The 23,791-nt window shown below is 43.1% G+C and overlaps 2 protein-coding genes across 13 annotated transcripts in view; one reads left to right on the top strand and one right to left on the bottom strand.

The window, feature by feature from the left end:
- LOC112654032 (skin secretory protein xP2-like) overlaps positions 1 to 20,182 on the bottom strand; it is a 29,516-nt gene extending 9,334 nt beyond the window's left edge. For 2 of the 12 annotated variants that reach the window (XM_049108685.1, XM_049108691.1), the window contains exons 1-3: positions 17,925 to 20,182; positions 6,504 to 8,215; positions 4,978 to 5,125 (exon numbers count right to left, since the gene is read on the bottom strand). In XM_049108685.1, the coding sequence (XP_048964642.1) occupies positions 8,191 to 8,215; positions 17,925 to 18,946 (1,047 nt within the window). In that variant the 5' untranslated portion in view covers positions 18,947 to 20,182 and the 3' untranslated portion in view covers positions 4,978 to 5,125; positions 6,504 to 8,190. The remainder of the gene's footprint in view (positions 1 to 4,977; positions 5,126 to 6,503; positions 8,216 to 17,924) is intronic. The other 10 variants (XM_049108687.1, XM_049108693.1, XM_049108692.1 and 7 more) reach the window with 6 other exon arrangements.
- Positions 18,177 to 23,791, top strand: part of KLF3 (KLF transcription factor 3) — a 36,493-nt gene continuing 30,878 nt past the window's right edge. The window contains exon 1 of the mRNA XM_025438323.3: positions 18,177 to 18,303. The gene's annotated coding sequence lies outside the window, so the exon portion shown is untranslated. The remainder of the gene's footprint in view (positions 18,304 to 23,791) is intronic.

Below are 23,791 nucleotides of genomic sequence, written 5' to 3'. Positions count from 1 at the left end.
TAATTTAATTGCTATGCTCACAGGTTCACTAATGTTTTCTTCTGCAGTACGTAATACGATATTAATCTTATCCACTGAAATCTTTAGTTCAGATATTGCAGGGTTTTTTTTTTTTTATCTCTAGAAGTCTGAGTTGGTTCTTTTTTATATCCTTTATTTTTCTTCTGATTATTGTTTTGTTTTCCTTTAAATAATTATACATAATAAAATCTGTCTTAACATTGTGTCTGCTAATTCCATTATTTTGTCATTTCTAGGTCTGTTTCTCTTAACTTATTCTTCTTCTTGTATTTTTTTCTTGCCTTTAAGCATGTCGAGTTAGTTATTTATTTATTTATTTATTTATTTATTTATTTATTTTTTACTTGCTGGTGACGTTGCTATTGTTCCATTATTAAGTGTCTGTATTTTGTTGTCCTCCTTTCAAGAGCATTGGGCTTTGTTTTGGCAGGCAGTGAAGTTCATTGTCCCATCAGGTTGATTCCTTCAAAATCTGTTTTTAAGCTTTACTAGAGACCGGTGAGACCTGTGCTATCCACTATGGTAGTTAGTCACTAGCTATATGTGGCTATTAAAATGTGACTAATCTGAATTAAGATGTGCTATAAGTATAAAAACACAACAGATTTTTGAAGACTTAGTGTGAGAAAAAGAACACAAACTTCCTCATTAACAATTTAATACTGATTACATGTCAAATTGATAATATTTTGGATATGTAGGGTTAAATAAAGTATGTTACTAATTTTGCCTACTCCTTTTTCCTTTTTACTGTGGTTACCAGACATTTAAAACTACATATGTGGCTTGCATTATATTTCTATTGGACAGTGCTGGTCTAGAGCAGAGGTCAACAAACTACAGCTCACAGGCTGACCACTTGGTTTTTGTTAATAAAGTTTTTTTTTTAATTTTTATTTATTTATGATAGTCACACAGGGAGAGAGACAGAGAGGCAGAGACACAGGCAGAGGGAGAAGCAGGCTCCATGCACCAGGAGCCCAACGTGGGATTTGATCCCAGGTCTCCAGGGTTGCGCCCTGGGCCAAAGGCAGGCACCAAACCACTGTGCCACCCAGGGATCCCTGTTAATAAAGTTTTATTGAAACACAGCCATACCCATTCACTTATGTATTTTCTACGGCTGCTTTCACACTACAATGGCAGAACTGACTAGTCGTGGTGAAGACCATATGACCCACAAGCCAAAAATAATTATGATTTGTAAATTTAAGAAAAATTTCCAACCATTGGCCCAGAGGATCTCACTCAAAGGATAGTTCAGACGTATTACTAACATATGATACTTTAGAGACTCCACTGAATGTTCTAAGAATGAACAAGGACTCTCCCCTTTGGCTAACCAAATGTTCTCCCAGTTCATGTGTGCCCTGAGATTTATTTAGCTTACAACTTTGTGGAGTGTCTTTTCTGTCCAAACTTGTGGAATGTCATTCTATATAATTGTGTCCTGGTATTCAGGACAAGACTCAAGGGATTCCTATACATATTTCTGGAGCAATTTTTTCATATAGCCCCCCTCCTTCCCAGAATTTTCCCACTACTTTTAGCCATCTCAGCCTCCTCAAACTCTAGCCTCCATCTTACCAACTCAATAAGGCTGCCAGAATCTGTTTGGGTCCCTCTTTCCTGAGTCCACAGTCTAGAAATTACTTCCAGGCAGAAAGCCAGGGGAATTACCGAGCTCACTTGTTTGTTTCTCTTCTTTCAGTAATCATAGTCCTAGGCAGACTATTGTCCAATGTCTGAAAACCATTGTTTCATATTTTATCCAGCTTTCTAATTATTTATGGTGGGCATTTAAGTCTGGTCCTTGTTACTCCATCGTGCCTTGAAAGAGAAATCCCCTATACTTATCTTTTGATAGGTGGAACTTTCTAGATAGTGCACTCTGAGTCTTCAGACTTCCCAAAGAAGGTTTGTTGGATTTGACTGACTTGTGTGGAGATAGAGAGGTAAGTGTATGTTTGCCTAAATAGTTGATGATACACTATATTATTGCTGACTTGGATTTTTTTATGTCCTGGTTTTGACAGAAAAGACAGAAATGACTTTATAGAAGAAGCTGAAAGCAGGCTAATCCTGGGCTGTGCATTTCTGAATTCGTTTGTGATTTATATCAGAGGTACATCAAACATATTAGCAGGCCTATAAAGTATGTGCCTTGCCTCTTAAAAGCATATGAAAAGTTTAAGAAGTGATTACTATTAGCTCCAGATGCTATATTAAGATCTATTCATCTCTAGGAGTTTATAGTTAAAGGGAAGAAATTATCCCAAATATAGACAGATGATAGATAAAGGTAGGGAGGGAGAGAAGAAGGGAAAGAAAGAGATTCCAAAAATGTTCATTTTTTTATATTAGTGGTATTTCTGTGTTAAGGGATGGAAACACCAAGTAGTTGACAAAATAAACAAACAAATGAAACCTAATTAATTTTCTTACACTTGAATATAAAAATTTCAGAAAAATGTGATGAAAGAATGCATTTGTTGAAAACAGGATGAGAAATGATAGCTTAGCCCAAGGGAAGGGAAGTGACTGGTCTGGGAAAGGCATAACAATGAATATGTGAATCAAAAATAGCTTCAAGAATGAGAAAGTTAGGGGTGCCTGGGTGGTTCACTCTGTTAAGCATCCAACTCTTGATTTTGGTTCAGGTCATGATCTGGGGTCATGAGATTGAGCCCTGCTTCCAGCTATGGGCTCAATGGGGAGTCCACTTGAGATTCTCTCTCCCTCTCCCTTTGCCCCACCCCCCCTCAAATAAATAAATAAAGCTTAGAAAAAGAATCAGAAGGTTAAAGCAGTCAAAGGAGAAAAAAGAAGAGAGTGAAGATGAAAAAGAAAAGGATTCAGGGCACAATAGTGCCAGGCTCATAGCTGATGCTCCATGATGAATGGGTGGATGGATAGATATAATAGAAAAGAATAAATGTGATGGTCGAGGGCAAGAATTTGATCTTGCTGTGGACAAAGAAGGAATCTAATGATGATAGAGGGAATTCTAGTGATGGGTTTTGTAGGATGGCAATTTATAACTACTTTACATGCAAATAAGTTTTCTTCTAGCTAACTTGTGCTCAAAACCTCAGATCAAAGGTCACTCATTTCCTTAAAGAAGTCTTCTCTGATCACTAAATTAACACATCTGGTTTTTTTCCCTCTCATGGCACCCTATGTTTTCCCTCTATAATACCAATCAAGTTTATAAACAAGTGTCTTATGGTATTTGTGTAACATCTGTGTTTCCACGACTCTGTAGGCCCCATGAGGGAAAAAATTATGTTATGCCTTTGTTGCTAACCATTGTGTCCTCAGGACCCAGCATAAAGCCTGGTACATAGTAAGCTCTCAAAAGTTACTGATTTATTTATTTATTTATTAAATGCACAAATAAGTGCATGAATCCATGAGTCAATGAGGTTGGACCATGGGGACATGCAGAACTGTGAGGTCTATGTGGCCTCGGGAAGACTGAAGCCTATTCATCCAACGAGTGGGTGTAGTGCAATATAAAATGCCCCGGAATTAGAGTCAGAAAGTCTGAATTTAACATCTGCCTCTGCTATTTACTCGCCGTGTTAACTAGGGCAAGATAATTTATCCAAACTTCTGTTTTCTGATCTCTTAAATGAGCATAATATACCTCACATGGTTCTTACGAAGACTGAATGAAGAAAATTTCAGAACTTTGCAAAGGTTTTCTTTCCAGACACCCCCTCGCCCCCCAATCCCAGGCCTCTGAAGGAGAAGGGCAGGTTCGCATCTCTGTTGAACCAAGGCACAACTTAAAACAAAAGCAACTTCTTTGAAATAAGTTTCATCTGGAAAGTTCATGCAAATGTTGCATTTTACACTATAATATATACCTGTATTGTTTCGATATTTAAATTATGTTTTAAATTATTTACTGGTTACCTTAAGTAAAAAAAAAAAAAGTTAAATACTTTTTTCCCATAAAATAATTGAAAAAAATTGATGCTCATAAATGCACCATATTATCCTTTGGTTTTCCATATTTATGAAATGCATGGATTACTGTGAAATTGCCTGCCACATGACATAAAAGTTTGCTGAATCTGAATCTGTCCACCAGAGGAACATCATGATTGAAACAGGCAAAACAGGTAATATGAGAATTCTTTCCATAGGAGCAGTGCTGAGGCAAGCTTCTGGTCTGAAGATGAATCAAAAAGTTCCAGAAGTGACCTGGAACCTTATTTAAACCTAACAAATCCAAAGGAAGTGATCATTGCTATAAAAAATGTAGGATTTACTTAATAGATAGTTGTATATTTACTATAAATAGTTATGGTTATATATAATAATGTGTTATTATGTATAATAGTGTTAATTCATAAAATAATGGATTGTTTACAGAGGAAAAAAAGATACTTAATTATCAAATATTACTTTTATCTTGGGCTTTTTTCTTAGAATCTAATGTAAAAAGAAAAAAAAGACCTTCCCTCTTTACATTCAGAAATTGCTTCTGAATCTGAATTAGCCACAAATATATACCCTACACATTCAGCCATGGCTTAATTTTCATTTCCAAGGCTTTGACTAATGAAAACATTAAGCACAGTGCCACTAAAGCAAACCCCCTCATTTTCCTCATTGTAAAGTCTGGATAACAATACTTACCTCATGGCTGGTTACAGCATTCAGTGCAGTGAGGCACGTGACCATACCTGGTACAGTGCCTGACACACAGCAACCAGGACCACCCCAGTTCTAGACTTCATTCATTGCTCTGTCATCAATGTCCACTTGTTATGGGCTGAATTGTGTCCGTCCCAAGATGCATCTGTTCAAATCCTAACCCCCTAGCACCTCAGAATGGGACTATAGGTTCAGATAGGGTCTTTACAAAGTAATGAAGTTAGAATGAGGATGGGCCCCAATCCAGCATGACCGATATTATTATAAGAGGAAATCTGGAATGCCTACAAGTGTAGAGAGAAGATAACGTGAAGGCACAAGGAGAGACGGACATCCACCAACCAAGGAGACAGGCCCCGGAACAGATCCTTCCCTCGCGGTCCTAACAAGGAACCAGTTTGGCAGAGCCTTGATCTCAGATTTCTAGTCTTCACATCTGTGAGAAAATAAACTTCTGTTGTTTAAGACAGTCTGTGGCAGTCCTAGCAAACTAATATACCACTAGAATACAAGCTCTGTGAGGGCAGAGACTTTTCTTTTTGTTCTATATTGTACCCTGAGTGCCCCCCTAATAAACAATTATTGAAATAGTACATAACTATTCAATTCTTGTACCTGGCACAAGATATTCAGCAAATATTTTAAGACAGAATAAATTATTTTATTTTCCAAATACCAAATCAGGATATTATCTGAGGTAAAACAAGTTATGTAAATGTATTTATGTAAGCGTGTAAAACTTTAAATATTAAATTGCACTTGGCAAATATCTGAATTGAAAAGGGCAAAATGGGGGATCTCCGGGTGGCTCAGCCGTTGGGGATCCCTGGTGGCTCAGCGGTTTAGCGCCACTTTCAGCCCAGGGCGTGATCCTGGAGATCCAGGATCGAGTCCCACGTCAGGCTCCCTGCCTGGAGCCTGCTTCTCCCTCTGCCGGTGTCTGTGCCTCTGTGTGTGTGTGTGTCTCTCATGAATAAATAAATAAAATCTCTTAAAAAAAAAAAAAAAGAAAGAAAGAAGGAAAGAAAAGGGCAAAATGTCATGATTTTCACGCAGGTCTTGGAAAATCCAACTTTGGTAAAGTGTTAATTGTTTGACATCTCTCTTCCTTGGCCTAAATTTAAGCACTGTCCCATGTGCCTCTCACTGATCTTTCCAACCTGTTCTCTGAGTCCACAGGACCCCCTTGCTGGAACCAGAGTGGCCTGTGCATCACTTCTGGGTGCATCATCCTTCTAGGCTCAGCTGCCCTCACAGGAAGTCTTTCCTGACCTTCTGAAGCCAAAGTGATACCACGCTCATTTTGGACTACCTTTCAAAAAATAGATCCTTTACTTCCCATACCGTTAGTTATCTTTGCGTGAAGATATGTGTCTGGTTTCCATTTCGGGCTAAGGTCTCTGAGGACAGGAACCTTGAAAAGTACTTAATCCTACCCCTATCTAAGTAGGGGTCCAGCACATATTGTAAATAGATTTTTAATTAAATCACTGGAAAACAGCAAATGAGCATTTGTGCCCAGCCACAGCCCTGACAGTATGAAGAGCCAGGGAAGGCACTGACAAATCTAAATCTCTTTTGACAACTTGGGTATAAATCCTCCCACAAGTGGGAAATAGAGAATAGTAATGATGTCATTAGTATGGTGCCATGGCCCCCAAAGAGTATAGCATCACCATTGCCCATCAGGGTAATAAATATCCACCATGTCCTATTTTTGAATAATGCCTATTTAAATAATGCTAGGAGTTTCTTTTCCAAGGATTCTTACTCTTCTTTCCTCTGGGAGTTTTTCTGATCGAATAGCCACTTACCTCAGATAACCAAATCAGCAGCAGGATGCGGAAATTCTTTTGATCCCTGCCTCTGTGGGCTCAGCAAACAGCTAGAGTATGTCCAACCACAAGGAAAAGAAATACTGTACAAAATTAATTACTTTTTGTGTTGTTGTTGTCATTGTTTACAGTCAGTGATTTTTTTGGATTCCCCTGATACGAAACATGAGCCAGTCAGTGTAAGGAAGCCTTTTTTCTTGCTCCAAGGCAAAGCCTTTAGGAAAAATGAGTGTGATATTCCTCACATTGCTTTCTGGCCATGTGATCCCATCTTCAAATGACCTTTAAAAATCTTACTATGTTTCTTTTCATTGAATTGGATCCAAGCAATAATGATAAATAAAGATAACTGGAGAAGGAGGGACCTAACGTTACACATAAGCACGGATGTCATCATCTTTGACTATTTTTGTGGACATTTCTTATTTAACCCCCCAGTCTAATTTTCTTTCCATTTTTATGTGATATAAAGAGGATATATTTGAATGGAACTTTTAATTACAATATTTTAAATATAATATTTAATTATAATTTTTTCCCTGAAAAATTAGGCTCTAATAACAAACACTATCTTGAGCAAAGCTTGCATTTTCAGGAATACAATTCAGAGATACTAAAGCAAAATAATATGAATGAGGTATAAAATATAAAAATGCAAATCAATACTCTATAAATCAGAGTATTGGCATTCTTATGTAGATAAATAAGTTCCAATGAGAAACACATTATTTATATGGTCAAGGCAATTCATTGTTGGAATAATATACAACTGTCTGTTAAATATAAAGAGTTGTAACAGGAGCTGTAAAAAGATAAAGCCCCTACCCTAATTAGCTTACAAACAACTTACTGGAGTTCAAGCTATCTAGAAACATAAATTTCACAGGGAAGCTGAAGAGGGAGAATTCTTGAGGATAAAAACAATTTTTAAAACTTTTTTTGTAATGTTTCTTTCTTGGATTCAAAAGGAAAATCTGAATTATACTCATTTAAAAAAACAGTAATACAAGAAATATTTTCTTTAAAATAAGGTAAACAAACTGTGCTTTCCTTCTCTAGTTTTTAGAGACTATGCAACAGGAAGGCTGTTATCTAGACTTAAAACAACATAATCAACAGTGTTATTAGGAGGGCATCAGACATAGCAATCACTGTGTCTGAATTAGATAATGCATCTTCGTCAGGTCATCTGTACCAAATGGTCTAGATTAAATTACCTGGGCTTTTTCTTTTTCCTTTTCTTTTCTTTTCTTTTCTTTTCTTTTCTTTTCTTTTCTTTTCTTTTCTTTTCTTTTCCTTTCTTTTCTTTTCTTTCTTTCTTTCTTTCTTTTTTTTTTTTTTTTTTGTAAGGCTCTAAGTGTTGCTTGAAGTACAGAAGAGAGTAAAGGAAAATACTTTCAGAAATGTGCCAAATGTTCTCGTCCAAATGGCGCTACTCATTTGCTAGCACTACCATCTAATCAAAACCAAGTCCCGAAGACTGAATTTTTGGCAAAGTACTTTCAAAGTCACCAGAACAGGGAACATCTTGAGATATCTGAAGGGGAAGAGGACACAGGGGAAGCAAAATAAATAAGATTCTACCTAAATCATCTCTCCTGGGACATGGTAATAAATCCTCATGGAGACCTTTCCTGCCTCCTCCTGAATCTTCTTGGGATCTTCTTTAAGATGCACTGGTCTTCTCAGCACTAAGTGAAAGAAAAAAGAAAGCAAATTGTATTTGAGAAATTTGCCAAATAAGCAAACATGGGAAGGAGAGAAATTTGTGTGCATCTGGGGTGAATCTTAACTTTTCTGACACTACAAAGTATTCAGAGAAAGGAGAATAGGAATATGCCATCATCCATATCTTCTTTTGAGTCTCTATTTTTCTTGACTTCAATATGGAAAAAGAAACTGATTAGATAAATTATTGTGTAGCAAGAGTTGTATTCAATGAGTTCAAAAGTGTTTTCCTCCTTTTTTAAGAAAATGAAGTTTCTCTTTTGTGAAGATGCTATTACTAGGCAGAACTATATATTCATGGTACTGGTGACTTTTTTATGGTGGTATTCTAAAAAAATTTTTTTTGTGTTTCTCTAAACCTGCAAGAATTAAGAGATGCTGGATTCCATAGTGTTTCATAGCTAGAGAGCCATTTGCAACAATACTGAGCAAAATGGAAATATAAGTCTAAATAGTTCATATAAAATCATGGACAGGTTGAAATGTCCTTTAAATTTAATAAGCTATTAAATTTATTATGGGATGCCTGGGTGGCTCAGTGGTTGAGCGTCTGCCTTTGGCTTAGGGCGTGATCCTGGAGTCCTGGGATCGAGTCCCACATCGGGCTCCCTGCATGGAGCCTGCTTCTCCCTCTGCCTGTCTCTGCCTCTCTCTGTGTGTCTCTCATGAATAAATAAATAAAATCTTTTAAACAAATAAAATAAAATTCAATAAGCTAAAGATTGTACCAATGTGACTATAAACACAGTACACATTGTAGATTTTTGTTGTTGTTGTTGTTCTTATCATAACAGACTAATTCTAAATAGGCAAAGCTCACCAAAAAAGATCCCATCCATAAATTCAAAGTTTCCCATGTTTCCTTTAATCCTCTCTACTCTTTCCAATTTTCTGGAAATACAGTGTCCTCCGGTAAGGTAGGGGGAGACACACATTGGAACATGCATGACTTGTATTTTAAAGATATCCACAGGAGAAGAAATCATAAAGCAGCGAATAAAAAGTGAATATGTGGCTTGCCTCTTTTGGTGTTGAGAACACTTATAAAAACAGAAATTTAAAATTAACTAAGTGAGGGGAGAAAAACATGGCTAAAAGCTGAGCGGGGGTGGGGATGGGGCGGGGGACAGAGTCAGGGAGACAAACAGGATGCTGGGAGGTGAGAAATAAGGGTGGGGAGTAGTGGCCAATCTCAAGAGGAACTAACAAAGTCTGTTGCTTATAGTTACCCAGAAAACCCTAAGAACAATAACAGACAAACAAACGTAGCTTTGAAAGAAATCCCAGAGAAGCTAGAACCCCAATAGCTGAGAAGATGCAGTCTCCCCTGGATTAATGGTGCTTTGGGGACCTGAAGGTAGCCTCGCACATGTTCTCGTCCAGCACAACTGCTGACAACTCCCATTTCCCCTGCTGAATCAACAGATCCTGGCGAAAGACCAGGGGGAGAGGGTGAGTGGACCTTGGGCTCCAGGAAGTATGTTTCTATCTTTTGAGAAATGGGAACTTGGGCTCTACTCAGTCCAATTTGCTGGGTTTTCTATTTTTGTTTTTTAGCGTTTACTCTTTGGAGTGGTTTTTAAAGTAAATACATATTATTCTGAGGAAGAATTCCAGTTCCAAGAACCTGCACAGGTCCAGCTATTCAGGCAGCAGTTAAAAAGCTAGAGGCGATGAAAGGAGATGTTCACCCTCTCCCAGACCCCTTACCTCCTAGAGCCTGTGCCTTCTTAGCCCACCGGGCTTTAAAATTCGCAAGCAACAACCACACCTCTGAGGTCAGGGTGCCTTCAAGGACCCCTCCAGCAAAATTGTGCTTGAGGGCTCACATGTAATCATACACAACGCGCATGTTTCTTTCTTGGCTACTTTTAAAAGCACATTTTTCCCCTCACAAAAGTAATATATGCTCATTAAAGAAAAGAACAAAAAAGTATTCAAAGGCAGAGAAAAAAAAATCACCCTACTCCTATCACTTTGATACGATTTGATTAAAATAAAATATCATTTTAATGTTGTCTCCAGTTAGCAAATCTTTTTGAATTACAAGGGTAATAAAGAACTCTACTGTTCATATGATCCTACCACCTGCTTACTGTTTCTTGCAATGTGTCAGCAAAACTTCTAAAGCATTCGTAAGTGTGGACTGACTACTGGCTTGCCGGCTTGAGAGGCTAAGGAACTAAAGGCTGAAGTCTTGGGCACTTTAGTCTTTGGGGTTTGGAGTACAGGCATCCAGCATACTTGGAATGAGCAGAAGAAAGGTGGCAAGGCCACTTCCCTAGAACATAATTCACACACCCTCTCTTTGCTTGCTTCATTACTCCTGTACCCACCCCAGACTTACGGTAAATGTTCAACCAGAACTTACTCAACTAACTTAAATCCAAGACTTAAATGCTGATAATTTTTCCAAGAGAGGTGAGGGCTGGAAACATAAAGAGCCAGGCTTATTCCAAAACCAGCTGAAAGATGGCAAGTAGTTTATCTCATTTTGTGGGCTCCCTTATTCTTTACTACCTCTGCTTCCCAGCACAGAGGAAATCTAGATAGCCCCCAACTTAGAAATTAGTTACAATTTACATCTTTATATGCGTAGGTCATTGATTTGGAAATTACATTTATTTCCCTTTAAAATAATATAATAATATATTCCCTTTGAAATGATATAATAATATTTACGATCCTTGACAAGTCCCCCCACCCAAAGGGGGTTTTGAACTCTCAATGAAGCAGAAATAATACATTTGCAATAAAAAGTAGAAAATAAAGCTACTGACATATTTATGTTAGTAAAATCACCAATAAGCAACCCCATATTGAATGGTTATTTTTAACTCAAATAATCATGATGCAAGGAAAGCAAATTTAACCATAGAAAAGGAGGCTGTATCTCTACTGGTTGCTATCGTTCACCAGTTTCTTGAAGTCTTCTTCTCATGGACTGAAGATGTGGCCTGAGGGCCTAGGTCTTGCTCTTGACCCTGAGTCCAGCTACAATTTGAATAATTTTAGGCTCCAGGAACCTGCGCAGTACCCTAGTCACTTTTTCCGTTGGTCTCACCACCTCCTCTAGTCTCCCACTCCCACAGGTACACCCTGAGCCTTGTCATCTCTGGCACTGTGACACCTTGAAATGTTAAGGCCACATGTCCCCACTTTCTGACTGCTCATCTCCTAACCTTTCAGGTCGTTCATTATGTTATTCCCAATATGCCCTCTCTACAACCTACTTGAAATGTCCTGGTCACTGATCCTTTGGCTATCTCTTTAGAGCCTCCTTCTATTTTAGCTCTTCAACTTAGATTCCAAGATCCAACAATTTCAATTATTTTTGCACCACTGTCCTTCAATTGCATTGTCTTGCCAAACATAATCCAGAACTGTTTTCATTGCCCACCTGTATTGGAAATGTTGAGAGCTCCTAGAGGGGTGGGATGGGGGAGGGAGATCATACATTTGGTTTCGTATTTATTATTATAACTCTTGGTCACCTACCTCTACCTCAGTACTTCCTGGCAAACTTTAATTGAATGAATGGACAGATTGATGGATCGATGGGTAATATTGGTAGAACTTGTAGAAAAGCCAAAGAGAATCACTGGACTCTTTGTTATGCTTTTGAGATAGACAACCCTTAGTCTAGTGTTTCTAATTTTATCTCAAAACATATGGCTTTGCAATTCTGAGAAAGAAAAAGCTGGAGGCATCAGAATTCCTGAGTTCAAACTATATTACAAAGTTATAACAAACAAAATAGTATGGTTTTGGCATAAAAAGAGACACATAGAGCAATAGAACAGAATTAAGAGCCCAGAAATAAATCCACACATATACGGTCAACTAATATTTGACAAAAAAACTAAGAGTACTGAGTGGGGAAAAGATAATCTCTTGAATAAAAACAATATTAAGAAAACTGGATATTCACATGCAAAAGGATGGAATTGGACCCCTATTTTAACACCACTCACAAAAATTAACTCAAAATGGATTAAAAACTTAAACATAAGACCAAAAACTGTTAAATGACTAGAAAAAAAAACATGGGAGAAAACCTCCTTGACCATGGTCTTGGCAACAGTTTTTTGATATGACACCAATAGCACAAGCAACAAAAGCAAAAATCATCAAATGGGGCTACATCAAACTAGAAAGCTTCTTCACACAGCAAAAGAAACCATCAGCAGAATGAAAAGGCAATCTACACAATGGGAGAACCTATTTGCAAACCACCTACTAATGAAGGGTTAATATCCAAAATGTATTAGGAACTCATATAACTCATTTACAAAACCAACCAACCAACCAACCATCTGATTAAAATGTGGGCAAAGGACTTGACAGGAATAAACATCTCCAAAGAAGACATCCAAATGGCCAAGAGGTATATGGAAAGGTGCTCAACAGCACTCATCATCAGGAAATGCAAATCAAAACCACAATGAGATAGCACCTCACACTTGTTAGAATGGCTTTTGTAAAAGAAAGGAGAGAGGGTGAGGGTGGTGAGGGTGTGAAGAAAAGGGAACTCTTTTGCACTGTTGGTGGGAATGGAAACTGGTATAACCACTATGGGAAACAGTATGGCAGTTCCTCAAAAAGTTTACAGTGGAACTACCGTATGATCCGCAACCTCACTTCTAGGTATGTATCCGAAGGAAATGAAATCACTATCTCAAAGAGATATCTGCAGTCCCATGTTCGCTGCAGCATTATTTACCATAGCCAAGATATTGAAACAACCAAAGTGTCCACTGATGGATAAATGGATAAAGAAAATGTCTCTCTCTCACTCTGTCTCACTGTATATGTGTGTGTATGTGTACATACATCTACTCTCTCTTGCTATATATTTTCCACTCATTAAAAAAAGGAAAAAGGAAATCCTACCTTTTGCAACAACACAGATGGACTTTGAGGTCATCATGCTAAGTGAAATAATTCAGACAAAGACGAATACTGTGTGATCTCACTTATATGTGGAATCTAAGAGCCAAACTCATAGAAACAGGCCATAGAATGGTGGTTTGGGGGGGCAAAGAGGGAAGTGGGAAGATATCAGTCAAAGGGCACAAACTTGCAGCTATAAAAATGAATAAGGTCTAGGGATCCAATGTACAACAAGATAAATATAATTAACAATATTATATTATATACTTGAGAGGTAAGAGGGTAGTTTTATATGTTGTCACCACATACACATACATACACATACAAAATACTAATTATGTGAGGGGATGGAAATGTTAACTGACCTTATTGCGGTTAGTTTGTAATATAGGTATGTCTAACCATCATGTCGTAGACCTTGAACATACATATATGATAGCCAATCATATCTCAATAAAGCTAGCAGGAAAAAAAGAAAAAGAAAAAACCCTATGGTTTTGTTACCCTTTAAGGTAGATGTTATCTGTGTTGGCTCATTAATTTCTTAAGCACATGACACTTTTCTGCCTTCATGACATTGGATCCTCAAATGAAAAGGAGAAACTTCCCTGAGGGAAGGAATGGAAAAGCTCTGGAAGAGAGTGGGATCAGAAGAAGGCATCTCAAGAATATGCACTTGTATAGCCAAAAGGGACCTCCTGAAATGGAACTATCTATGATACAAGCCACGGAAGGGAAAATGGAGGTTTGTGGTGGCTTGTGTCCACTGAGCTCTGACGCAGTTTCAACATAGTTACTATTTAGTTGTCAGCCATTAATCAACAAATACGTTTGGAACACTTTCCGTTTATTAGGCACTGTTGTAGGAACTTGGTGGGAAATACAAGCGAAGGATAGAATGTCCCTGCTCTCATGGAGCCCAGTGGGGAAAGAGGTATCCAAAAAATTAACAAGAACAACTAGACAGAGATTGGAGAAGGGAGGGATATTTTAGGTTGTGTGGTCAAGGAAGTCATCCCAGAAGATGTACTATTTGAACTGGAAACTAATGATGAAAAAAAGAGCTTATCCGTATGGAACTCTGAAACCTTGCTTTCTTCTCATGATTACAAGATGGCTGCCACAGCTTCAACAGTCATGTCCTCATATAACTTCCAAAGCAGGTCTGGGGATTTATCCTTGCAAGAGTTTCCTTTAATTAGGAAAAACAAGCTTCAGCACACTTTCCTTCATGTCCTGCTGGCCAGAACTAGGTCATATATCTGGCAAAAGAGACTGGGGCTGCCACGACTGGTTGGGAGCAACAAGGCTGGGGCCAGGGAGAGGTATCCTTCCCCCAGTACGTGCTGCCCCAAACCTAAACCACACTGGCCTACGGTCCTCAAAGAACAAGAGTAAAGCTGCCACCACAAGGACCGGGCTTGAGATACTTCATTTGTGCGGGATGTCTTGAACACCTGAGTGTATGTGGTCCCTGTGCTAAAACGTTAAGGATAAAAAGGAGACCCGGGCACCACCTTTACCATCTCACTCTACTGCTCAGAGACATTCGGGAAGAACTCCCTCCTCCCTCCCCTTCACTATCTCAAAGGTACACACAGTTCGTGGCCACTGCCACCCGGAAGCTCCCCACTCTTCTCTCATCTCTTTAGTTCTGAATGACTTCTTCCCAATTCATTGCTGACATTTATTCATTTTACACATATTCATTGAACATCCGGGCCACGAGGATACCATTTTGTTTTTAAAAGGACAATGTTTGTGCCCTCACAGAGTTTCTATTTCAGTGCCACTGAAAGAGAGTTACATAATCTACCATAAGAAAGAATTACAAGAGGTGAAGCATGGGTGTTATCAGAGCACCAAAAAGGAGTGCCTCCACTCATCCAAAGGAGGGGTGAGGGGTGGTGGTAAGACAAGATACATTTTGTTGAAGACGTCACTTAAGTCAATAATTAAAGGACGGATAAAATATACAGAAATGAGAATGGAGGTGAGGAGTTGGGGGAGAAGGCAAGGATGCTAACTAAGCCCATTTAGGAACATTAGCATATGCAAAGGGCCACAGGTGGGGAGAATGAGCTGGAGGGAAAAAAGTTCATTGTTGCTGCAGGGAGGAGTGAGGTGGGGGGTAACAGGAAGAGATGAGTCTATAAAGATAGACGGAGGCCAGGTCAGCACAGGTAGTAAACTCTTGGTCTTCTTCTGGAGGGAATGTAATGAGGACATTGACACATTTTAGGCTTGTATTTTAGAGGAAATATTCTTATTCCTTTGCTCCAATCCCTTTCCCACACTTCAACCCTGCTACCAGCAGGATGACCAACAAGACCCTGTGGCTATGGGCTGGACCAGGAGAGTGGTCAAGGAGGAGGGCCAAGATTCTGTGAAGGACAGGGCTCTGACCTGCTAGGGGAAGGGAGGAGTCAAGGATGACCTCAGGCATTTCTGCTCTGGGTACCTGGACAGATGGCTGTTGGTCTCCTTCACTGATCCTTCATTCTTGTACAAGTTGTGTTTCAGCGGTCCTCCACAGGGCAGTGAATGCAGTGTGTTCATTAATTAAGCTTTTTTATGACTTTTCTCCTCCTTCCCCCACCTTTGATATTGAAGCCACTCCCTACTTATCTCGGATCACACTTTTCTCAGACCTATTTCACGTTTCTCCTTTGGGTCCACACCCACATGAACAAGGTAAAGAACACGGTTAATGTACTTTAGGTTTTCACCACTGTGGCCTCTGAGCAAAGCCTGGAGTTTTGGAGCAGGTGCTGCGAGCCACACATCCAAATGCAAAAATGATTGCATCAGTCATCACTAATACTACGGTCTTTCAGCTAATACAAAGCTAAGCCATCCAATCAGACATTTGATGTCAGTGATCAATGAACTGCAATTAGTAATTGACACGAATCCAACTTATTTTCCAGGATCTGTCCTTTACTCATTAATAGAAATTTCTCGGGGCATCTAGGTGGCTCAGAGCATCTCCCTTTGGCTCAGGTGGTGATGCAGGGGCCCTGGGATGGAGTCCTGCAACAGGGCTCCCTGCAGGGAGCCTGCTTCTCCCTCTGCCTGCGCCTCTGACTCTCTCTCTCTGTCTCTCATGAATAAATAAATAAAATCTTCAAAAAATAGAATAAACTTCTCATCCCTTTAAAGAGTCATCTTGGGGACCAGCCCGATGGCACAAGAACCAGTGTCAGTTCTGGGTGTTCTCCACGTGGTCTTTTATGTTATGTGCCTTTTTTATACCGTGCAATTCCACTACTTGAGGTTACGGGGTACTAATTCTTCAATACTGCGCAGCTCCCGGATGGGGCTCGGTATAGACCATACCTCTACGTACCTCTACGTTTCAAGCAGCACCATGCCTGGGTGAAGCATCAAAGTGAGAAGAGTGAACCGAAAGGGCCTTTAAGACATCTTGAAGCAATAACAAGCCATACGCTGAAGCGGGGCGTTTTTAAACATCACGCAGGACTAAAACAATTGAGCCAATTTGTCCTTTGTTCTTTTTATTGCACCCTTTATGACATTAATACTGTTTAAGAGGGATTCAGAAAGCGTGCAACTCGGGGGCTGAGCCCCAGCGAGTCCTGCGGGGGCCGGGCGGGGCCGGCGAGCGCGTGTCCACCGCCCCGCACGGAGCTCGCCCGCGCTCCGTCCCCGGCCGCGCCCCCGGCTGGCCCCGAGCTCTGCCTCCCGCCGGGGAGGGACGCTCCGAAGTTTGGCCAAGTTTGCAGGCAGGCCCGGCTGAGCGGATGCCGCGGCTACCGGGTCCGGCTCGCCCCGGCGGCAGGCCCGGCCGGCGCGGAGTTTGCCTCCGGGGCCGCCCCTCCGCGCCCCGCGCCCCGGGCACAAGGCCGGAGCGCCCGGACCGTGCGTCGGATGACCTTGGGGACTCGGGGCCGCTTCAGGGCTGCCGTCCTCGCCGCCTGCCGGTCCCCGCCCCGGGTCCCCGCTCCTCCACCGGCGGCGCCTTTCCCTGCTTTTTCTTTAAGAGAGTTGCACGCACTCGGCCTCGGCCCGGGAGGGGCCGCGCTGGCCGCGGGGCCCGGCCCTTCCCGCCGCGCCCGGGGCCGCCCTTCCCGCCGGAGCCGGCTGATTGATGGCCCGGCCGCCGCCCCCCGCCCCCCGCCCCGCGGGCCCGCGCGCCCGGCTGTGTGTTTTGGAAGCGGCGCAGCGGGCTGCAGCCCCGTGACGCCCGGAGCGGGCAGCGCCGCCCTTCCTTCCCCCCGGGCTGGGGCGGCGGCGCGGCGGCGGGTCCCGCGCGGGCGGGGCGCGGGGGGCGCGGGGCGCGGCGCGGGGCGGGGCGGGGGCAGCGGGGCGGGGGCTCCGGGGCGGGGGCGCGGGGCGGGGGCAGCGGGGCGGGGGCGCCGGGGCGGGGGCGCGGGGCGGGGGCGCGGGGCGGGGCGGGGGCGCGGGGCGGGGGCGGGGGCGCGGGGCGGGGGCCGCGCCGCGCACGCCCAGCCCCTCGGCCGAGCCGCGCCTCGCCGGACAGGTTGGGCCGGCGGGGCGGCGCCCGGCTCCGGGGAATAATGAGTGTCTGTGAGGCCGGCCCCGGGTGACTGGGCGGGGCGGGGCGGAGGCGGCGCGGGAGGCGGGGGCGGCGGGGGAAGGGCGCAGGGCGGGGTGCGTGTTTGCGCGAGTGACTCGGCCGACCCCTCCGGCGGCAGCCTCCACCCAAGTGGGTGGGGACCCGCCCAGCCCGGGCGGCCGCGGCGGCTCCCTCTCCCCTCCCTGACCCTCCCACCCCGGGTCCCAGCCTCTACTTACCCCGCCAGCCCCGGGAGGCTCGCAGAGCGAGCGGCGCCGGCGTCATGTGACTGCCCGGAGTTGGTGCCAGGAGCCAGAGGGGAGCCAGGAGCGGAGCCGCGCGGAGCCGGGGCCCGAGCCGGAGCCCGAGCCGGAGCCCGAGCCGGAGCGCAGCGCGAGCGCCCGCCGCACGCGCGGCCGTCCCGGTCCCCGTCCCCGGCCCCGTGCCCGGCCCGGTCCCCGTCCCCGGCCCCGTGCCCGTGCCCGTGCCCTGCGGCCGCCGCCGCCGCCGCCGCCGCCCGGGCTGGCGCGCTGACACTGCTGCATTCGCGGGGTTCAAGGCGCCTCGGATCCGGGCCTTTATTTCTCGTCTGCAGCGCCCAGCACCGCGCCTCCAAAAGTAAGTGCCCTCTCCCTCGCCTTCCCCCGGCCCGACTCCTGCTGTCGCCCTTCCCGGCTGCTGCGGACTCCTTGCCTCCCCCCCGCCCGGGCTGGGGGGGCGCGCAGTGAATGGGCTGGGGGCGCAGCGCGGGGGCGGGGGCGGGGGCGCCTGTGGGCTTGGGAAAGTGCAACAGCTCCTCGAGGCCGGGGCTGGGGGAGGCCGGGGGGAGACCTCGGGCTCGGCGGTCGAGAGTGTGGGATTCCGGGCAGCCGCCGTGCAGAGCCCGCGGTGCGGGGAGCGAGACCCGCGGCGCCCGCCAGGGCGAGGGCGGGGGCGCGGGCGCGGGCGGGGGCTCACCTGTGTGGTCCCCCCACCCGCCCGCCCGCTCCCTCGCTCGCGATTCCCTCCAAAGCCCCAGAAACCTCAGTGCTCTCCGCGTGTGGCAACGTTGTTTGGAGAAAGGTAGCGCGGAGGCCGCGCACTCCTGCTCCTCCCCCTCCGGGTCCCCCACCCCCCGCTCCCGCGCCCTCCCCTCCCCGCCCCCCGCCGCCCCCCTCTTCGGACGGGGCGCGCGCGACCGCTCGCCCGCCGGAGCAAACTTGGAGCAGCCTCCCGGGCCCTCTGGGAAGAAACTTGGGGCCGTTGGGACCGAAGGCAGCATCCCGTTCTCGGTCCTGGAGCCCAGGAGCTGCCGGGGCGTCTGGATCCTCGGGGGCAGGAGGAAAGAGCCGGCCGGGTTTGGAGAGCCCTCCTCGGGGGCGCGGAGGGAACCTGCCGCAGTGCCTGGAGCAAGGATTGCAGCGAGGCTGGAGGCGGAGAGCGCCTTAGGCAACTGCCTGCAGCGTTAGGGACTCAGCCGTGTGGGGACCGAGGGGCTGATCCCTGGACCTGGACCCTGGGGACCGACCTAACATTTCAGAGTGGCTTTCTTGGAGATGGCAGATAATACTTGGAATTGTCCTCCTATCCACTTCCCTGGGAGATATCAGGGCGCATCTTCTGCTTTAAATTTTACAGCAATATGCAATAATAATAGACGGAGAACGTGTGACCTGGACTTTTTTTGTTGTTGTTAAGTCCGGTTAAACGGAAATTGGAAATCGCTCACCTTCTTGTATTGCACTAAAATAAACATTTTACACCGAATTTTTGCTAGCTCAGAATGCATTTCTCCACGAATATCACCTAAGATACTTTCAATGTGTTGATTATATTCTCACGAGAGCCTGGATTTGCGGAGCAGTGTGTAGTGGTATTCTGACTTCATTTACATGGAGCATATAATTATTAGCAAAATGGAGTAGGCGAATAGGGCAGTTGTTCATTACAGGTTTTTCCACTGAGCAATTTTGTACTTTTTTTTTTAAGTGCATTTGAGCAGCATTTTTTTATAAGAAACCCATCTGGATGATAATCTGCCTAACGGGAGGGAAGACTTGCTTTTAGGGAAAAAGAAAACAATCTGATAACATTAACATCTCCAAAATTTTGCAAGTTAGTGTTTTTTAAGGAATGGACAAATGAGTTTCTTCTGGCTGGAAGCATGGAGTATGTTGACCTCAGCCTGTTAACAGAAACCTAAAATGAGATGTTTGATGAATTTAAACTCCCTAGAGAAACTGTCTCCAGTTCTACAGTCAGTGGGGTTTGCAGCAGAAGTACTAGAAGAAAAAAGCCTAATGTACTCTTGTAAGTTCAATAAAGATACACTGCAAGGAACATTTGGCTTTCATGAAGGAGAATGCAAGTCTAAAAATCTTAGTGTGAGAATAACAAAGAAAAGTAGCTGCTAAGACCACAAAATCTTGTCAATTATAAAACGCTATTGTTTTTTCACTGCAAACTTCTAAATTAAAACCCAATCTTTTGGTTGCTATGGACACAGTGATGCCTTTTTTTTTTTTTTTTTTTTTACCTGTAGTTTTGTCTACACACAGATTGTTAAATCTCTGATCATGGAAACCTGAGTTGAGCAGTCCTGGCTCACTATAACAAGATAAAAAGACATAATGGGGAAAAGACTGAATGGATTTTACTACCTTAAATATACCTAAAGTAAGATAGACGTTTTCGGGCATCTTACAAAAATTGATGCTCTTGTTCTACAGATCGTGTAACACTTCTGGGTTAAATGAAATGTCAGGAAGAGAGATTCACGTTCTCAAAAGGTGAATTTCTTTAGGTGTGTGTACATGGAGAACAGATGTGCAGCTGTGTGCAGATAGGTTTCTAACTATGCGGTTGAAAAAGATGGTGAAATTTGGGGTGACTCTAGATATCCCAGACTCTGTGTCTAGGAATGTAGTTGTGTAGCTAAGAGACGCTTAGAACTGGTCCGGTTTTCAGTTCTGTGGGATAACCCAGTTGTCATCTGAATTCTTAAGAGTGCGCCCTTTTCATTTTCGTCATGATGCTGAGGCTGAACAATACTCATTACCCCAACCCAGAATTTGATGATGGCTCGAGACCAGCCATTGGGATGGGGGAGAAAGAGACAAAAGAAATTGGAAAGGAGGCTGGTGTTAATTAGGAAGGTCTCTGCTGCCTGAATATGATAAAATCACATGTTCACTTATGATGTTTACTGTATGTGGAAGCTCCTATTTGTAAATAGGGCAGGTCCCCTGAATAAAGCTGGTGTTATTATTCACACCCATAGAACAAACACCTCCACCCCCCTGTTGTTGTCTTAAAAAACTCCAGCTGCTCATGAATATAGGGTCAGGGAGGGCCGGCTAAATGTTTCTCTGTGCTTGCTCTCCAGCACAGCCAGCAGAGCTGTTTCCTGTTCTTTGTTTCAAGGCTGGGGTTTGCGTCATACATTCCAAGTGGCATATGTGTGCTCTTTCCTGTTTCAGGCTGTTTTCTGGTAGATCAGTAGCCCAGACCAGGCCGTGGTCCCTGCCCCTAAACTCCCGATCCCCACCCAGGGAGTTATCATGTCTCTACACACTTGCAATTGCTTAAGATGCCTGTGTTATGTCATAATGAGGAGTCAGTTAACCTTTTTACATATACCCTTTGCTCCAGTGTGTTTCTGTGAGTGAATAAATACTGGTACCTTTTTAAATTCATCATTGCCAAATTGTGACTTTGAGAAATTTGTGTGCAGATTGGCTAGAAGTCTAAAGGAGGTTGCATTTGTTTGTTTTCCGTTCCTGTTTGGAGGTGGGTAGGGTGTTTGTTTAGAGGTAGGCATTTTGCCCTGAAGCTGTCAATTCTGGAGTTGGGGGGATTGCCACCTTACAGTTTAGAAGACCTGGCATTACCTGAAGGCTCTGGGCCACCCTTGTTCCCAAGTAACACTGGAGCTCAGGGCAGAAGAGATTCTACCGGATGGAGAGTTTTAAGCAGTCTTGGCAGACTGGGCTGATTTGGAAATCTTGCTTAGGTTTTAAGGAAGAAATCTTGAGGAAAAGTATTGAGGCATAAAATATATGGAGAAAATCCCAGGATCATCTCTTAAAGACAAAGATGTAAGTGCTAGGATAATTTTCCTAAGGACAAAGATGTATTTATTCTATATCTGATTTCCGACCTGTTTTAAGAATAAAAAGCTCAAAGAAAAAGAGAACTGGAAATAAATTCATTTTAATGAGAGTCTGGAAAATTTTAATCTTTTATTTTGAAAACAGAAGGAGACCTCTTGTTTTCATTGTTTTACAACACCAACTTTTTCATAATCCCCCTCTTTTTTTTTTTTTTTGTAAATTCTGTTAGTTGTGGGCTAACACTTCTGGGTTAACTGTTTAAAACCTACATTTTTCTCTTGGCTCTTCAGAAACTAAGTTTTTTTTTTTTTTTTTAATGATAGTCACACACACACAGAGAGAGAGAGGCAGAGACACAGGCAGAGGGAGAAGCAGGCTCCATGCACCGGGAGCCCGACGTGGGATTCGATCCCGGGTCTCCAGGATCGCGCCCTGGGCCAAAGGCAGGCGCTAAACCGCTGCATCACCCAGGGATCCCAGAAACTAAGTTTTAGATAGTTGGATAAGAAAACTCCCGGCAAGTTTCTTTCTAAACTTATTTTTGGATTTTCTTTAAGATCCAAAGGGATTATCTATGATGTTCTCTAATGGAATTAATTTAGAGTTGCTAAGGCAGCAAATCAGACCCTGTCCTCCCCTAAATTGATGATAATAGTAGTTGGGTTTTTAACTTCACATTCTACTACATTCTTTCTTAATGGGTGAAGGGAGACATATAATATGATATTAAGAAAACTATTAGAATCAAATAGAAGGTTACTGATACCCTTCCTTTAAAAAAAGATGGGTGTTTGGGAAGCTTTTAGTAAGAGCTGTTCTTTCTCCTTTGGGAGAAGCAAACTTGAAATATAAAGCTGACTTGTAGTGCAAGGGGCCTTAAAACTAAAATTTGTGAGTAACCCAAATCAAAGCAACTTTTCCAATTTAGTTCCAAGGCTGTTAACAATCCAACTGGATTTGGTAGACAGAATCTTTATTTAGCTTACTTCAGGTAATTATTTTCTTTGCATTGGGGGAGAGGGAGGTGGTTGGCTAATAGATGTGATTATTAGGGTCTAATATATTTTATTAAATACACTTTGCAGGCTTTTAAATACCAAGCTGAACAATTTGGAAAGATTGTATCTGTCTGATAGTTACTAGAATTACAAAAGGGAAAAAAATGGGAATAATGGTTTCATCTCTTGATGGTGTAAATCATTATTTATTTCCAAGTCAACATTTTTGCTATAAAGAACAGCTTTCTTAGGAAATATTTCTTTTTTTTTTTTTTTTTTTTTTTTTTTTTAGGAAGTATTTCTTAACTGTTTTTTCACACCGGTTGTATTTAAGAAAAAAATATAAGCAACCTCATCCTTGAAATCCTAGGAATTACATTATTCTGGAAATTGGGTTTCTTTCTGAAGTGCTTCATACTCATTGGTTCTAGCTTTAAGAAAAAAAATCCCTAGAGTCATAAAACCAATGATACCTGGTTTGCTAATGTGTAATGTTCTAGTCAAAATACATCTCAGAGTAAGTTGCAAGAGGATCATATCATGGTGGTTTTTAGCATTCTCATTTTCAAGCCTGATCTGTCCCCTTTATTAGACCCCTGTTCTCATCTGAAGCAGTAATGCCAGAGCTCGAGACAGGAAACCAGACAGCAGTCTACCCTGATAAGGGAGAGCATTGTCTAAAGGAGGTAGCCCTGCTTTTCCCCCCCTGAACTCTCCTTCCTTGAAATTTGGTAGTAATGAAAAAGAGACACAATGCTATAGACACAATTCTACCCCGGAACTAGGACTGTTTTCTCCCAAAGCAAAAATATCTTTTTAATTGGATCTATGCTTTTTCTGGAATGTCACCATAGTTGAATGAAACATTAAAAAAAAATTTAAATCAGTATATTTTGTATCCCTTGGTCAGGGTTTTTAATAGTCAAGTTCATTTTCTAGCAAAACAGGTTCCTGGAGCTTTTTGAAACTCACTCCATTGTGTTGGCAGGCTGAATTCATTATCATTTCCTCCATCCA

This window comes from Canis lupus, chromosome 3, assembly GCF_003254725.2.
Source record: "Canis lupus dingo isolate Sandy chromosome 3, ASM325472v2, whole genome shotgun sequence".
Classification (NCBI taxonomy): Eukaryota; Metazoa; Chordata; class Mammalia; order Carnivora; family Canidae; genus Canis; species Canis lupus.
This window is presented reverse-complemented; position numbering and strand designations above follow the sequence as displayed.